The sequence below is a fragment of the Scyliorhinus torazame genome, chromosome 25 (genome assembly GCF_047496885.1).
Source record: "Scyliorhinus torazame isolate Kashiwa2021f chromosome 25, sScyTor2.1, whole genome shotgun sequence".
In the NCBI taxonomy this organism is placed as follows: domain Eukaryota; kingdom Metazoa; phylum Chordata; class Chondrichthyes; order Carcharhiniformes; family Scyliorhinidae; genus Scyliorhinus; species Scyliorhinus torazame.
The window spans coordinates 31,031,665-31,050,793 of record NC_092731.1 but is presented as its reverse complement, the minus strand read 5'-3'; the positions used below and the strand labels follow the sequence as shown (position 1 = coordinate 31,050,793).

Here is a 19,129-nt window from a genome sequence, read left to right as displayed (position 1 = left end):
TCAGTGACTGATATTGGGGTCAGTATCGAGTCTCAGTGACTGATATTGGGGTCAGTATTGAGTCTCCCTGTCTGATATTGGGGTCAGTATTGAGCCTCACTGACTGATATTAGGGTCAGTATCGAGTCTCACTGTCTGATATTGGGGTCAGCATTGAGTCTCACTGACTGATATTGGGGTCAGTATCGAGTCTCAGTGACTGATATTGGGGTCAGTATTGAGTCTCACTGACTGATATTGGGGTCAGTATCTCGTCTCACTGTCTGATATTGGGGTCAGTATTGAGTCTCACTGATTGATATTGGGGTCAGTATCTCGTCTCACTGTCTGATATTGGGGTCAGTATTGAGTCTCACTGACTGATATTGGGTTCAGTCTCTAGTCTCACTGTCTGATATTGGGGTCAGTATCGAGCCTCACTGACTGATATTGGGGTCAGTATCTAGTCTCACTGTCTGATATTGGGGTCAGTATCGAGTCTCACTGACTGATATTGGGGTCAGTATCGAGTCTCACTGACAGATATTGGGGTCAGTATCGAGTCTCACTGACTGATATTGGGGTCAGTATCTAGTCTCAGTGACAGATATTGGGGTCAGTATCGAGCCTCACTGTCTGATATTGGGGTCAGTATCTAGTCTCACTGACTGATATTGGGGTCAGTATCTAGTCACACTGTCTGATATTGGGGTCAGTATCGAGTCTCACTGTCTGATATTGGGGTCAGTATCGAGCCTCACTGACTGATATTGGGGTCAGTACCGAGCCTCACTGTCTGATATTGGGGTCAGTATTGAGTCTCAGTGTCTGATATTGGGATCAGTATTGAGTCTCAGTGTCTGATATTGGGGTCAGTATTGAGTCTCAGTGTCTGATATTGGGGTCAGTATTGAGTCTCAGTGTCTGATATTGGGGTCAGTATTGAGTCTCAGTGACTGATATTGGGGTCAGTATTGAGTCTCAGTGTCTGATATTGGGGTCAGTATTGAGTCTCACTGACTGATATTGGGGTCAGTATTGATCTCAGTGTCTGATATTGGGGTCAGTATTGAGTCTCAGTGTCTGATATTGGGGTCAGTATTGAGTCTCAGTGACTGATATTGGGGTCAGTATTGAGTCTCAGTGTCTGATATTGGGGTCAGTATTGACTCTCAGTGTCTGATATTGGGATCAGTATTGAGTCTCAGTGTCTGATATTGGGGTCAGTATTGAGTCTCAGTGTCTGATATTGGGGTCAGTATTGAGTCTCACTGACTGATATTGGGGTCAGTATCGAGTCTCACTGACTGATATTGGGGTCAGTATCTAGTCTCACTGACTGATATTGGGGTCAGTATCGAGCCTCACTGACTGATATTGGGGTCAGTATCGAGTCTCACTGACTGATATTGGGGTTAGTATCGAACCTCACTGACTGATATTGGGGTCAGTATCTAGTCTCAGTGACTGATATTGGGGTCAGTATCGAGTCACACTGTCTGATATTGGGGTCAGTATCGAGTCTCAGTGACTGATGTTGGGGTCAGTATCGAACCTCACTGACTGATACTGGGGTCAGTATCTAGTCTCAGTGACTGATATTGGGTTCAGTATCGAACCTCACTGACTGATATTGGGGTCAGTATCGAGTCTCACTGACTGATATTGGAGTCAGCATCTAGTCTCAGTGACTGATATTAGGGTCAGTATTGAGCCTCACTGACTTATATTGGGGTCAGTATCTAGTCTCAGTGTCTGATATTGGGGTCAGTATCTAGTCTCAGTGACTAATATTGGGATCAGTATTGAGTCTCACTGACAGATATTGGGGTCAGTATCGAGTCTCACTGACTGATATTGGGGTCAGTATCTAGTCTCACTGTCTGATATTGGGGTCAGTATCGAGTCTCAGTGACTGATATTGGGGTCAGTATCGAGTCTCAGTGACTGATATTGGGGTCAGTATTGAGTCTCCCTGTCTGATATTGGGGTCAGTATTGAGCCTCACTGTCTGATATTAGGGTCAGTATCGAGTCTCACTGTCTGATATTGGGGTCAGCATTGAGCCTCACTGACTGATATTGGGGTCAGTATCGAGTCTCAGTGACTGATATTGGGGTCAGTATTGAGTCTCACTGACTGATATTGGGGTCAGTATCTCGTACACTGTCTGATATTGGGGTCAGTATTGAGTATCACTGACTGATATTGGGGTCAGTATCTCGTCTCACTGTCTGATATTGGGGTCAGTATTGAGTCTCACTGACTGATATTGGGTTCAGTCTCTAGTCTCACTGTCTGATATTGGGGTCAGTATCGAGCCTCACTGACTGATATTGGGGTCAGTATCTAGTCTCACTGTCTGATATTGGGGTCAGTATCGAGTCTCACTGACTGATATTGGGGTCAGTATCGAGTCTCACTGACAGATATTGGGGTCAGTATCGAGTCTCACTGACTGATATTGGGGTCAGTATCTAGTCTCACTGTCTGATATTGGGGTCAGTATCGAGTCTCAGTGACTGATATTGGGGTCAGTATCGAGTCTCAGTGACTGATATTGGGGTCAGTATTGAGTCTCCCTGTCTGATATTGGGGTCAGTATTGAGCCTCACTGTCTGATATTAGGGTCAGTATCGAGTCTCACTGTCTGATATTGGGGTCAGCATTGAGCCTCACTGACTGATATTGGGGTCAGTATCGAGTCTCAGTGACTGATATTGGGGTCAGTATCGAATCTCACTGACTGATATTGGGGTCAGTATCGAATCTCACTGACTGATATTGGGGTCAGTATCGAATCTCACTGACTGATATTGGGGTCAGTATCGAATCTCACTGACTGATATTGGGGTCAGTATCGAGTCTCACTGACTGATATTGGGGTCAGTATCGAATCTCACTGTCTGATATTGGGGTCAGTATCGAATCTCACTGACTGATATTGGGGTCAGTATCTAGTCTCACTGTCTGATATTGGGGTCAGTATTGATCTCAGTGTCTGATATTGGGGTCAGTATCTAGTCTCACTGTCTGATATTGGGGACAGTATCGAGTCTCACTGTCTGATATTGGGGTCAGTATCGAGCCTCACTGACTGATATTGGGGTCAGTACCGAGCCTCACTGTCTGATATTGGGGTCAGTATCGAGTCTCACTGACTGATATTGGGGTCAGTATCTAGTCTCAGTGACAGATATTGGGGTCAGTATCGAGCCTCACTGTCTGATATTGGGGTCAGTATCTAGTCTCACTGACTGATATTGGGGTCAGTATCTAGTCACACTGTCTGATATTGGGGTCAGTATCGAGTCTCACTGTCTGATATTGGGGTCAGTATCGAGCCTCACTGACTGATATTAGGGTCAGTACCGAGCCTCACTGTCTGATATTGGGGTCAGTATCTAGTCTCACTGACTGATATTGGGGTCAGTATTGATCTCAGTGTCTGATATTGGGGTCAGTATTGAGTCTCAGTGTCTGATATTGGGGTCAGTATTGATCTCAGTGTCTGATATTGGGGTCAGTATCTAGTCTCACTGTCTGATATTGGGGACAGTATCGAGTCTCACTGTCTGATATTGGGGTCAGTATCGAGCCTCACTGTCTGATATTGGGGTCAGTACCGAGCCTCACTGTCTGATATTGGGGTCAGTATCGAGTCTCACTGTCTGATATTGGGGTCAGTATCTAGTCTCACTGTCTGATATTGGGGTCAGTATCTAGTCTCACTGACTTATATTGGGGTCAGTATTGAGTCTCACTGACTGATATTGGGGTCAGTATCTCGTCTCACTGTCTGATATTGGGGTCAGTCTCTAGTCGCACTGTCTGATATTGGGGTCAGTATCGAGCCTCACTGACTGATATTGGGGTCAGTATCTAGTCTCAGTGACTGATATTGGGGTCAGTATCGAGTCTCACTGTCTGATATTGGGGTCAGTATCGAGTCTCAGTGACTGATATTGGGGTCAGTATCGAACCTCACTGACTGATACTGGGGTCAGTATCTAGTCTCAGTGACTGATATTGGGTTCAGTATCGAACCTCACTGACTGATATTGGGGTCAGTATCGCGTCTCACTGACTGATATTGGGGTCAGTATCTAGTCTCAGTGACTGATATTGGGGTCAGTATTGAGCCTCACTGACTTATATTGGGGTCAGTATCTAGTCTCAGTGTCTGATATTGGGGTCAGTATCGAGTCTCAGTGACTGATATTGGGGTCAGTATTGAGCCTCACTGACTGATATTGGGGTCAGTATCGAGTCTCACTGACTGATATTGGGGTCAGTATCTAGTCTCACTGACTGATATTGGGGTCAGTATCTAGTCTCACTGACTGATATTGGGGTCAGTATCGAGACTCACTGACTGATATTGGGGTCAGTATCGTGTATCAGTGACTGATATTGGGGTCAGTATCGAGTCTCACTGTCTGATATTGGGGTCAGTATCGAGTCTCACTGTCTGATATTGGGGTCAGTATCTAGTCTCACTGTCTGATATTGGTGTCAGTATCGAGACTCACTGACTGATATTGGGGTCAGTATCGTGTCTCAGTGACTGATATTGGGGTCAGTATCGTGTCTCAGTGACTGATATTGGGGTCAGTATCGAGTCTCACTGTCTGATATTGGGGTCAGTATCTAGTCTCACTGTCTGATATTGGGGTCACTATCTAGTCTCACTGTCTGATATTGGGGTCAGTCTCTAGTCTCACTGTCTTATATTGGGGTCAGTATCGAGCCTCACTGACTGATATTGGGGTCAGTATCTAGTCTCAGTGACTGATATTGGGGTCAGTATCGAGTCTCAGTGACTGATATTGGGGTCAGTATTGAGTCTCCCTGTCTGATATTGGGGTCAGTATTGAGCCTCACTCTCTGATATTGGGGTCAGTCTCTAGTCTCACTGTCTGATATTGGGGTCAGTATCGAGCCTCACTGACTGATATTGGGGTCAGTATCTAGTCTCAGTGACTGATATTGGGGTCAGTTTCGAGTTTCATTGACTGATATTGGGGTCAGTATCTAGTCTCAGTGACTGATATTGGGGTCAGTATCGAGCCTCACTGACTGATATTGGGGTCAGTATCTAGTCTCACTGTCTGATATTGGGGTCAGTATCGAGCCTCACTGACTGATATTGGGGTCAGTTTCGAGCCTCACTGTCTGATATTGGGGTCAGTATCTAGTCTCACTGACTGATATTGGGGTCAGTATCGAGTCTCACTGACTGATATTGGGGTCAGTATCGAGTCTCACTGACTGATATTGGGGTCAGTATCGAGTCTCACTGACTGATATTGGGGTCAGTATCGAGCCTCACTGACTGATATTGGGGTCAGTATCTAGTCACACTGACTGATATTGGGGTCAGTATTGAGTCTCACTGACTGATATTGGGGTCAGTATCGAGCCTCACTGACTGATATTGGGGTCAGTATCTAGTCACACTGACTGATATTGGGGTCAGTATCGAGTCTCAGTGACTGATATTGGGGTCAGTATCGAATCTCACTGACTGATATTGGGGTCAGTATTGAGTCTCACTGTCTGATATTGGGGTCAGTATCGAGTCTCACTGTCTGATATTGGGGTCAGTATCGAGTCTCACTGACTGATATTGGGGTCAGTATTGAGTCTCACTGTGTGATATTGGGGTCAGTATCGAGTCTCACTGTCTGATATTGGGGTCAGTATCGAGACTCACTGACTGATATTGGGGTCAGTATTGAGTCTCACTGACTGATATTGGGGTCAGTATCGATTCTCACTGACTGATATTGGGGTCAGTATCAATTCTCACTGACTGATATTGGGGTCAGTATTGAGTCTCACTGTCTGATATTGGGGTCAGTATCGAGTCTCACTGTCTGATATTGGGGTCAGTATCGAGACTCACTGACTGATATTGGGGTCAGTATCGAGTCTCACTGACTGATATTGGGGTCAGTATTGAGTCTCACTGACTGATATTGGGGTCAGTATTGAGTCTCACTGACTTATATTGGGGTCAGTATCGAGTCTCACTGACTGATATTGGGGTCAGTATCGAGACTCACTGACTGATATTGGGGTCAGTATCGAGTCTCACTGACTGATATTGGGGTCAGTATCGATTCTCACTGACTGATATTGGGGTCAGTATTGAGTCTCACTGACTGATATTGGGGTCAGTATCGAGTCTCACTGACTGATATTGGGGTCAGTATCGAGTCTCACTGACTGATATTGGGGTCAGTATCGAGTCTCACTGACTGATATTGGGGTCAGTATCGATTCTCACTGACTGATATTGGGGTCAGTATTGAGTCTCACTGTCTGATATTGGGGTCAGTATTGAGTCTCACTGTCTGATATTGGGGTCAGTATCGAGTCTCACTGTCTGATATTGGGGTCAGTATCGAGACTCACTGACTGATATTGGGGTCAGTATCGAGTCTCACTGACTGATATTGGGGTCAGTATCGATTCTCACTGACTGATATTGGGGTCAGTATCGATTCTCACTGACTGATATTGGGGTCAGTATTGAGTCTCACTGACTGATATTGGGGTCAGTATCTAGTCACACTGACTGATATTGGGGTCAGTATCGAGTCTCACTGACTGATATTGGGGTCAGTATTGAGTCTCCCTGACTTATATTGGGGTCAGTATCGAGTCTCACTGACTGATATTGGGGTCAGTATCGAACCTCACTGACTGATATTGGGGTTAGTATCTAGTCTCACTGACTGATATTGGGGTCAGTATCGAGTCTTACTGACTGATATTGGGGTCAGTATCGAGCCTCACTGACTGATATTGGGATCAGTATTGAGTCTCAGTGACTGATATTGGGGTCAGTATCGAGTCTCAGTGACTGATATTGGGGTCAGTATTGAGTCTCACTGACTGATATTGGGGTTAGTATCTAGTCTCACTGACTGATATTGGGGTCAGTATCGAGTCTTACTGACTGATATTGGGGTCAGTATTGAGTCTCACTGAATGATATTGGGGTCAGTATTGAGTCTCACCGACTGATATTGGGGTCAGTATCGAGTCTCAGTGACTGATATTGGGGTCAGTATCTAGTCTCACTGACTGATATTGGGGTCAGTATCAAGCCTCACTGACTGATATTGGGGTCAGTATCTAGTCTCAGTGACTGATATTGGGGTCAGTATCGAGTCTCACTGACTGATATTGGGGTCAGTATCGAGTCTCACTGACATATATTGGGGTCAGTATTGAGTCTCACTGACTGTTATTGGGGTCAGTATCGAGCCTCACTGACTGATATTGGGGTCAGTATTGAGTCTCAGTGACTGATATTGGGGTCAGTATCGAGTCTCACTGTCAGATATTGGGGTCAGTATTGAGTCTCAGTGACTGATATTGGGGTCAGTATCGAGCATCACTGACTGATATTGGGGTCAGTATCGAGTCTCACTGTCTGATATTGGGGTCAGTATCGAGTCTCACTGTCTGAGATTGGGGTCAGTATTGAGTCTCACTGACTGTTATTGGGGTCAGTATCGAGCCTCACTGACTGATATTGGGGTCAGTATTGAGTCTCAGTGACTGATATTGGGGTCAGTATCGAGTCTCACTGTCAGATATTGGGGTCAGTATTGAGTCTCAGTGACTGATATTGGGGTCAGTATCGAGTCTCACTGTCAGATATTGGGGTCAGTATCTAGTCTCAGTGACTGATATTGGGGTCAGTATCGAGCCTCACTGACTGATATTGGGGTCAGTATCGAGTCTCACTGTCTGATATTGGGGTCAGTATCGAGTCTCACTGACTGATATTGGGGTCAGTTTCTAGTCACACTGACTGATATTGGGGTCAGTATCGAGTCGCTGTCTGATATTGGGGTCGGTATCTAGTCTCACTGACTGATATTGGGGTCAGTATCGAGTCTCACTGACTGATATTGGGGTCAGTATCGAGTCTCACTGACTGATATTGGGGTCAGTATCGAGCCTCACTGACTGATATTGGGGTCAGTATCGAGTCTCAGTGACTGATATTGGGGTCAGTATCGAATCTCACTGACTGATATTGTGGTCAGTATTGAGTCTCACTGTCTGATATTGGGGTCAGTATCGAGTCTCACTGTCTGATATTGGGGTCAGTATCGAGTCTCACTGTCTGATATTGGGGTCAGTATCGAGACTCACTGACTGATATTGGGGTCAGTATCGAGTCTCACTGACTGATATTGGGGTCAGTATCGATTCTCACTGACTGATATTGGGGTCAGTATCGATTCTCACTGACTCATATTGGGGTCAGTATTGAGTCTCACTGTCTGATATTGGGGTCAGTCTCTAGTCTCACTGTCTGATATTGGGGTCAGTATGGAGCCTCACTGACTGATATTGGGGTCAGTATCTAGTCTCAGTGACTGATATTGGGGTCAGTATCGAGTCTCACTGTCTGATATTGGGGTCAGTATCGAGTCTCAGTGACTGATATTGGGGTCAGTATCGAAACTCACTGACTGATACTGGGGTCAGTATCTATTCTCAGTGACTGATATTGGGTTCAGTATCGAACCTCACTGACTGATATTGGGGTCAGTATCGCGTCTCACTGACTGATATTGGGGTCAGTATCTAATCTCAGTGACTGATATTGGGGTCAGTATTGAGCCTCACTGACTTATATTGGGGTCAGTATCTAGTCTCAGTGTCTGATATTGGGGTCAGTATCTAGTCTCAGTGACTGATATTGGGGTCAGTATTGAGCCTCACTGACTGATATTGGGGTCAGTATCGAGTCTCACTGACTGATATTGGGGTCAGTATCTAGTCTCACTGACTGATATTGGGGTCAGTATCTAGTCTCACTGACTGATATTGGGGTCAGTATCGAGACTCACTGACTGATATTGGGGTCAGTATCGTGTCTCAGTGACTGATATTGGGGTCAGTATCGAGTCTCACTGTCTGATATTGGGGTCAGTATCGAGTCTCACTGTCTGATATTGGGGTCAGTATCTAGTCTCACTGTCTGATATTGGTGTCAGTAACGAGACTCACTGACTGATATTGGGGTCAGTATCGTGTCTCAGTGACTTATATTGGGGTCAGTATCGTGTCTCAGTGACTGATATTGGGGTCAGTATCGAGTCTCACTGTCTGATATTGGGGTCAGTATCTAGTCTCACTGTCTGATATTGGGGTCAGTATCTAGTCTCACTGTCTGATATTGGGGTCAGTCTCTAGTCTCACTGTCTGATATTGGGGTCAGTATCGAGCCTCACTGACTGATATTGGGGTCAGTATCTAGTCTCAGTGACTGATATTGGGGTCAGTATCGAGTCTCAGTGACTGATATTGGGGTCAGTATTGAGTCTCCCTGTCTGATATTGGGGTCAGTATTGAGCCTCACTCTCTGATATTGGGGTCAGTCTCTAGTCTCACTGTCTGATATTGGGCTCAGTATCGAGCCTCACTGACTGATATTGGGGTCAGTATCTAGTCTCAGTGACTGATATTGGGGTCAGTATCGAGTCTCATTGACTGATATTGGGGTCAGTATCTAGTCTCAGTGACTGATATTGGGGTCAGTATCGAGCCTCACTGACTGATATTGGGGTCAGTATCTAGTCTCACTGTCTGATATTGGGGTCAGTATCGAGCCTCACTGACTGATATTGGGGTCAGTTTCGAGCCTCACTGTCTGATATTGGGGTCAGTATCTAGTCTCACTGACTGATATTGGGGTCAGTAGCGAGTCTCACTGACTGATATTGGGGTCAGTATCGAGTCTCACTGACTGATATTGGGGTCAGTATCGAGTCTCACTGACTGATATTGGGGTCAGTATCGAGCCTCACTGACTGATATTGGGGTCAGTATCTAGTCACACTGACTGATATTGGGGTCAGTATTGAGTCTCACTGACTGATATTGGGGTCAGTATCGAGCCTCACTGACTGCAATTGGGGTCAGTATCTATTCACACTGACTGATATTGGGGTCAGTATCGAGTCTCAGTGACTGATATTGGGGTCAGTATCGAATCTCACTGACTGATATTGGGGTCAGTATTGAGTCTCACTGTCTGATATTGGGGTCAGTATTGAGTCTCACTGTGTGATATTGGGGTCAGTATCGAGTCTCACTGTCTGATATTGGGGTCAGTATCGAGACTCACTGACTGATATTGGGGTCAGTATTCAGTCTCACTGACTGATATTGGGGTCAGTATCGATTCTCACTGACTGATATTGGGGTCAGTATCAATTCTCACTGACTGATATTGGGGTCAGTATTGAGTCTCACTGTCTGATATTGGGGTCAGTATCGAGTCTCACTGTCTGATATTGGGGTCAGTATCGAGACTCACTGACTGATATTGGGGTCAGTATCGAGTCTCACTGACTGATATTGGGGTCAGTATCGATTCTCACTGACTGATATTGGGGTCAGTATTGAGTCTCACTGACTGATATTGGGGTCAGTATTGAGTCTCACTGACTGATATTGGGGTCAGTATCGAGTCTCACTGACTGATATTGGGGTCAGTATCGAGACTCACTGACTGATATTGGGGTCAGTATCGAGTCTCACTGACTGATATTGGGGTCAGTATCGATTCTCACTGACTGATATTGGGGTCAGTATTGAGTCTCACTGACTGATATTGGGGTCAGTATCGAGTCTCACTGACTGATATTGGGGTCAGTATCGAGTCTCACTGACTGATATTGGGGTCAGTATCGAGTCTCACTGACTGATATTGGGGTCAGTATCGATTCTCACTGACTGATATTGGGGTCAGTATTGAGTCTCACTGACTGATATTGGGGTCAGTATTGAGTCTCACTGTCTGATATTGGGGTCAGTATCGAGTCTCACTGTCTGATATTGGGGTCAGTATCGAGACTCACTGACTGATATTGGGGTCAGTATCGAGTCTCACTGACTGATATTGGGGTCAGTATCGATTCTCACTGACTGATATTGGGGTCAGTATCGATTCTAACTGACTGATATTGGGGTCAGTATTGAGTCTCACTGACTGATATTGGGGTCGTAATCTAGTCACACTGACTGATATTGGGGTCAGTATCGAGTCTCACTGACTGATATTGGGGTCAGTATTGAGTCTCCCTGACTTATATTGGGGTCAGTATCGAGTCTCACTGACTGATATTGGGGTCAGTATCGAACCTCACTGACTGATATTGGGGTTAGTATCTAGTCTCACTGACTGATATTGGGGTCAGTATCGAGTCTTACTGACTGATATTGGGGTCAGTATCGAGCCTCACTGACTGATATTGGGGTCAGTATTGAGTCTCAGTGACTGATATTGGGGTCAGTATCGAGTCTCAGTGACTGATATTGGGGTCAGTATTGAGTCTCACTGACTGATATTGGGGTTAGTATCTAGTCTCACTGACTGATATTGGGGTCAGTATCGAGTCTTACTGACTGATATTGGGGTCAGTATTGAGTCTCACTGAATGATATTGGGGTCAGTATTGAGTCTCACCGACTGATATTGGGGTCAGTATCGAGTCTCAGTGACTGATATTGGGGTCAGTATCTAGTCTCACTGACTGATATTGGGGTCAGTATCAAGCCTCACTGACTGATATTGGGGTCAGTATCTAGTCTCAGTGACTGATATTGGGGTCAGTATCGAGTCTCACTGACTGATATTGGGGTCAGTATCGAGTCTCACTGACTTATATTGGGGTCAGTATTGAGTCTCACTGACTGTTATTGGGGTCAGTATCGAGCTTCACTGACTGATATTGGGGTCAGTATTGAGTCTCAGTGACTGATATTGGGGTCAGTATCGAGTCTCACTGTCAGATATTGGGGTCAGTATTGAGTCTCAGTGACTGATATTGGGGTCAGTATCGAGCATCACTGACTGATATTGGGGTCAGTATCGAGTCTCACTGTCTGATATTGGGGTCAGTATCGAGTCTCACTGTCAGATATTGGGGTCAGTATCTAGTCTCAGTGACTGATATTGGGGTCAGTATCGAGCCTCACTGACTGATATTGGGGTCAGTATCGAGTCTCACTGTCTGATATTGGGGTCAGTATCGAGTCTCACTGACTGTTATTGGGGTCAGTATCTAGTCACACTGACTGATATTGGGGTCAGTATCGAGTCTCGCTGTCTGATATTGGGGTCAGTATCTAGTCTCACTGAGTGATATTGGCGTCAGTATCGAGTCTCACTGACTGATATTGGGGTCAGTATCGAGTCTCACTGACTGATATTGGGGTCAGTATTGAGTCTCACTGTCTGATATTGGGGTCAGTATTGAGTCTCACTGTCTGATATTGGGGTCAGTATCGAGACTCACTGACTGATATTGGGGTCAGTATCGTGTCTCACTGACTGATATTGGGGTCAGTATCGATTCTCACTGACTGATATTGGGGTCAGTATCGATTCTCACTGACTGATATTGGGGTCAGTATTGAGTCTCACTGTCTGATATTGGGGTCAGTATCGAGTCTCACTGTCTGATATTGGGGTCAGTATCGAGACTCACTGACTGATATTGGGGTTAGTATCGAGTCTCACTGACTGATATTGGGGTCAGTATCGATTATCACTGACTGATATTGGGGTCAGTATTGAGTCTCACTGACTGATATTGGGGTCAGTATGGAGTCTCACTGTCTGATATTGGGGTCAGTATCGAGTCTCACTGTCTGATATTGGGGTCAGTATCGTGACTCGCTGACTGATATTGGTGTCAGTATCGAGTCTCACTGACTGATATTGGGGTCAGTATCGATTCTCACTGACTGATATTGGGGTCAGTATCGATTCTCACTGACTGATATTGGGGTCAGTATTGAGTCTCACTGACTGATATTGGGGTCAGTATCTAGTCACACTGACTGATATTGGGGTCAGTATCGAGTCTCACTGACTGATATTGGGGTCAGTATTGAGTCTCCCTGACTTATATTGGGGTCAGTATCGAGTCTCACTGACTGATATTGGGGTCAGTATCGAACCTCACTGACTGATATTGGGGTTAGTATCTAGTCTCACTGACTGATATTGGGGTCAGTATCGAGTCTTACTGACTGATATTGGGGTCAGTATCGAGCCTCACTGACTGATATTGGGGTCAGTATTGAGTCTCAGTGACTGATATTGGGGTCAGTATCGAGTCTCAGTGACTGATATTGGGGTCAGTATTGAGTCTCACTGACTGATATTGGGGTTAGTATCTAGTCTCACTGACTGATATTGGGGTCAGTATCGAGTCTCAGTGACTGATATTGGGGTCAGTATCTAGTCTCACTGACTGATATTGGGTTCAGTATCAAGCCTCACTGACTGATATTGGGGTCAGTATCTAGTCTCTGTGACTGATATTGCGGTCAGTATCGAGTCTCACTGACTGATATTGGGGTCAGTATCGAGTCTCACTGACTTATATTGGGGTCAGTATTGAGTCTCACTGACTGATATTGGGGTCAGTATCGAGCCTCACTGACTGATATTGGGGTCTGTATTGAGTCTCAGTGACTGATATTGGGGTCAGTATCGAGTCTCACTGTCAGATATTGGGGTCAGTATTGAGTCTCAGTGACTGATATTGGGGTCAGTATCGAGCATCACTGACTAATATTGGGGTCAGTATCGAGTCTCACTGTCTGATATTGGGGTCAGTATCGAGTCTCACTGTCAGATATTGGGGTCAGTATCTAGTCTCAGTGACTGATATTGGGGTCAGTATCGAGCCTCACTGACTGATATTGGGGTCAGTATCGAGTCTCACTGTCTGATATTGGGGTCAGTATCGAGTCTCACTGACTGATATTGGGGTCAGTATCTAGTCACACTGACTGATATTGGGATCAGTATCGAGTCTCGCTGTCTGATATTGGGGTCAGTATCGGGCCTCACTGTGTGATATTGTGGTCAGTATCGGGTCTCACTGTGTGATATTGGGGTCAGTATCGAGTCTCACTGTCTGATATTGGGGTCAGTATCAAGTCTCACTGTCTGATATTGGGGTCAGTATCGGGTCTCACTGTGTGATATTGGGGTCAGTATCGGGCCTCACTGTGTGATATTGGGGTCAGTATCGGGTCTCACTGTGTGATATTGGGGTCAGTATCGAGCCTCACTGACTGATATTGGGGTCAGTATCGAGTCTCACTGTCTGATATTGGGGTCAGTATCGAGCCTCACTGACTGATATTGGGGTCAGTATCGAGCCTCACTGACTGATATTGGGGTCAGTATCTAGTCTCACTGTCTGATATTGGGGTCCGTATCGAGTCTCACTGTCTGATATTGGGGTCCGTATCGAGCCTCACTGTCTGATATTGGGGTCAGTATTGAGCCTCACTCTCTGATATTGGGGTCAGTATTGCGTCTCACTGTCTGATATTGGGGTGAGTATCGAGTCTCACTGACTGATATTGGGGTCAGTATTGAGTCTCACTGTCTGATATTGGGGTCAGTATCGAGCCTCACTGACTGATATTGGGGTCAGTATCGAGCCTCACTGTCTGATATTGGGGTCAGTATCGAGTCTCACTGACTGATATTGGGGTCAGTATCGAGTCTCACTGTCTGATATTGGGGTCAGCATTGTGTCTCACTGACTGATATTGGGGTCAGTATCGAGTCTCACTGACTGATATTGGTGTCAGTATCGAGTCTCACTGTCTGATATTGGGGTCAGTATTGAATCTCACTGTCTGATATTGGGGTCAGTATCGAGTCTCACTGTCTGATATTGGGGTTCATATTGAATCTCACTGTCTGATATTGGGGTCAGTATCGAGTCTCACTGTCTGATATTGGGGTCAGTATCGAGTCTCACTGTCTGATATTGGGGTCAGTATCGAGTCTCAGTCTGATATTGGGGTCAGTATCGAGCCTCACTGACTGATATTGGGGTCAGTATCGAGTCTCAGTGACTGATATTGGGGTCAGTATCGAGTCTCAGTGACTGATATTGGGGTCAGTATCGAGCCTCACTGTCTGATATTGGGATCAGTATCGAGCCTCACTGACTGATATTGGGGTCAGTATCGAGTCTCAGTGTCTGATATTGGGGTCAGTATCGAGTCTCAGTGACTGATATTGGGGTCAGTATCGAGCCTCACTGACTGATATTGGGGTCAGTATCGAGCCTCAGTGACTGATATTGGGGTCAGTATCGAGCCTCACTGACTGATATTGGGGTCAGTATCGAGTCTCACTGTCTGATATTGGGGTCAGTATCAAGTCTCACTGACTGATATTGGGGTCAGTATCGAGTCTCACTGACTGATATTGGGGTCAGTATTGAGCCTCACTGTCTGATATTGGGGTCAGTATTGAGTCTCACTGACTGATATTGGGGTCAGTATTGAGTCTCACTGTCTGATATTGGGGTCAGTATCGAGTCTCACTGACTGATATTGGGGTCAGTATCGAGTCTCACTGACTGATATTGGGGTCAGTATCGAGTCTCACTGTCTGATATTGGGGTCAGTATCGAACCTCACTGACTGGTATTGGGGTCAGTATCGAGGCTCACTGTCTGATATTGGGGTCAGTATCTAGTCTCACTGACTGATATTGGGGTCAGTATCTAGTCTCACTGTCTGATATTGGGGTCCGTATCGAGCCTCACTGTCTGATATTGGGGTCAGTATTGAGCCTCACTCTCTGATATTGGGGTCAGTATTGAGTCTCACTGTCTGATATTGGGGTGAGTATCGAGTCTCACTGACTGATATTGGGGTCAGTATCGAGTCTCACTGTCTGATATTGGGGTCAGTATCGAGCCTCACTGACTGATATTGGGGTCAGTATCGAGCCTCACTGTCTGATATTGGTGTCAGTATCGAGTCTCACTGACTGATATTGGGGTCAGTATCGAGTCTCACTGTCTGATATTGGGGTCAGCATTGTGTCTCACTGACTGATATTGGGGTCAGTATCGAGTCTCACTGACTGATATTGGTGTCAGTATCGAGTCTCACTGTCTGATATTGGGGTCAGTATTGAATCTCACTGTCTGATATTGGGGTCAGTATCGAGTCTCACTGTCTGATATTGGGGTCAGTATCGAGTCTCACTGTCTGATATTGGGGTTCATATTGAATCTCACTGTCTGATATTGGGGTCAGTATCGAGTCTCACTGTCTGATATTGGGGTCAGTATCGAGTCTCACTGTCTGATATTGGGGTCAGTATCGAGTCTCAGTCTGATATTGGGGTCAGTATCGAGCCTCACTGACTGATATTGGGGTCAGTATCGAGTCTCAGTGACTGATATTGGGGTCAGTATCGAGTCTCAGTGACTGATATTGGGGTCAGTATCGAGCCTCACTGTCTGATATTGGGGTCAGTATCGAGCCTCACTGACTGATATTGGGGTCAGTATCGAGTCTCAGTGTCTGATATTGGGGTCAGTATCGAGTCTCAGTGACTGATATTGGGGTCAGTATCGAGCCTCACTGACTGATATTGGGGTCAGTATCGAGCCTCACTGTCTGATATTGGGGTCAGTATCGAGCCTCGCTGTCTGATATTGGGGTCAGTATCGAGCCTCACTGTCTGATATTGGGGTCAGTATCGAGCCTCACTGTCTGATATTGGGGTCAGTATCGAGCCTCGCTGTCTGATATTGGGGTCAGTATCGAGCCTCACTGTCTGATATTGGGGTCAGTATCGAGCCTCACTGTCTGATATTGGGGTCAGTATCGAGCCTCACTGACTGATATTGGGGTCAGTATTGAGTCTCGCTGTCTGATATTGGGGTCAGTATGTGGTTATTCAACATCCTGACTCAGAAATATATCGGCCGTTCCCTCACTGTCCCTGGGACAAAATCCTGTCATGCCCTCCCTAACAGCACTCTGGGTGTACCTACACCCTGTGGATTGCTGCGTTTCAAGATGGCAGCTCACTACCACCTCCCGACGGGCAATCAGGTCTGGGCAATAAATTCTGGCGTTGCTAGTGGCGTCCACATCCCACGTTAGAATAGAAGGGGGTCCGAGACTCAGTAGGTTTCCCATTGGTGATAACCTGAGGGCGATGATGGCAAATGCTGAGAGTCATTGTCCATTTAGTGGAGGGGAGCCCTGATCCTCCAGGGGATTGTGAATTCCACTTTCCTGAGTGCTGTGATTTGATCTGATTGTAAATCCTGTTGGCAGGAGTCTGTGCTGGCCCAGCTTGAGTTACCTGTATCGATGGAGTCAGCGGAATCAGCAATCAAGAAGCATCAAGACTTCCTGTTGACATTGGAGATAAACCTGCAGAAGATCAACACTGTGGTTGAGGCTGGGGGCCAGCTCGTGAAGGCTGGTAATATCTACCTGGAGAAGATCAGAGATCAAACCCAATCCATCTGCAGCAGGTAGGACCATACTCAACTCTTGCCCGCATGCGCTCTCATAATCTCCGAGCAAGGGGAGACCCGCCACCTACCAGTTTCCCTCTTTAGACCGCGCCTCCCGAACCCACGACAATTACCATCTTGAAGGACAAGGGGTAGTAGATATGTGGGAACGCCCCCACCTAGAGGTTCCCCCTCATAGTCACACATCATCCCGACTTGGAAATATATCGAATGTTCCTTCACTGTCGCGGAGTCAAAATCCTGGAACTCCCTCCCGAACAGCACTGTGGGTGTACCTGCACCACACGGACTGCCACGGCTCAAGAAGGCGCACACCAGCACCTTCTCAATGCTAGTTGGTGATAGGCAATAAACGCAGGCCACTCCCGCATCCTGTGAAAGAGTAAATAAGAAGATGCCAATTAATGATGAATGCAACACTGCAATACATCTATGAATCTGTCTGTATAAACCTTCATTCTTTCTGCTTCAACGCTACATATTCAACTGTATGTTACCAACATCTAATATAAATCGACAGTGACACTTATCGTAAAACTATTATGGGCGGCACGGTAGCACAGTGGTTAGCACTGTTGCTTCACAGCGGCAGGGTCCCAGGTTCGATTCCCTGCTGGGTCACTGTCTGTGCGGAGTCTGCACGTTCTCCCCGTGTCTGCGCAGGTTTCCCCCGGGTGCTCCGGTTTCCTCCCACAAGTCCCGAAAGACGTGGAGCGCGATTCTCCGCTCCCGCGCCGGTTGGGAGAATCCCCTGGCGCGCCATTTTTCCCCGCGACGCCGGTCCGACGCCCTCCCGCGATTCACCCAAGCGGCGAGAACGGCCCCGTCGAGTTCTGCGCGGCGCAGGCCGGAGAATCGCTTGGGACACCCAAAATGGCGATTCTCCGCAACACCCGCTTTTTTCCGGCCTGCCCAAAACCACGGATTCCCGCCAGTGCCATCCACACCTGGTCGCTGCCAGCAGGAACAGCGCGGGAACGCTGGGGGGGGTGGGGGGGGCAGCTGTGGGGGGGGGAGGGCGGTTCTTTCACCGGGGTAGGACTCAAATGGGGTCTGGCCTGCGATCGGTGCCCACCGATCGGCGGGCCGGCCTCTCTGAAGGAGGACCTCCTTTCCTCCGCCGCCCCGCAAGATCCATCCGACATCTTCTTGTGGGGCAGCCTCGGGGAGGACGGCAACCGCGCATGCGCGGGTGATGTCAGTTACGTCAGTTACGCGGCGCTGGCCGCGTCATTTAAGCGGCGCCGCTTTTACGCGGTGCCAATGCCCGGCGCGCGCTGATGACGCTACTTTCGAGACACGCCCCACCGAGTTTCTTGCGGCCCCGATCCTAGCCCATTTTCGGGTCCTGAATTGGTCGAGATCGGGGCCTTTTTGCGCCGTCGTGAACCTCGACGCCGTTCACGACGGCGTGGGCACTTAGTCGCGGGAGTGGAGAATCGCGCCCATGCTGTTAGGTGAATTGGGCATTCTGAATTCTCCCACTGTGTACCTGAACAGGCGCCAGAGTGTGGCGACTGGGGAATTTTCACAGTAACTTCATTGCAGTGTTAATGTAAGCCTACTTGTGACAATACAGACTATTATTATTATTGACCCAGATTAGTTTATATACAAAAAGTGACTAAGTGAAGCAGAGAAAATAATGACTGGGGCAAACCAGGAGTTATGGAAAAGAATTTGCAATGATTATTAAAACTAACAGGAAAATGTTTTCACAGTAACATTAAAAGAGAGCGGTAGAGGGCAATGCAGGTCCATTAAATATTGCAGATGTG

General features: G+C 46.8%; 1 protein-coding gene across 1 annotated transcript in view; it reads left to right on the top strand.

Annotated features, from left to right (window-relative positions):
* The window catches only part of sptbn4b (spectrin, beta, non-erythrocytic 4b), a gene marked incomplete at its 5' end in the record, with an annotated part of 283,604 nt that overhangs the window by 47,226 nt on the left and 217,249 nt on the right, over positions 1–19,129 (top strand). The window contains one exon of the mRNA XM_072489877.1: positions 17,146–17,348. Within this exon, the coding sequence (XP_072345978.1) occupies positions 17,146–17,348 (203 nt within the window). The remainder of the gene's footprint in view (positions 1–17,145; positions 17,349–19,129) is intronic.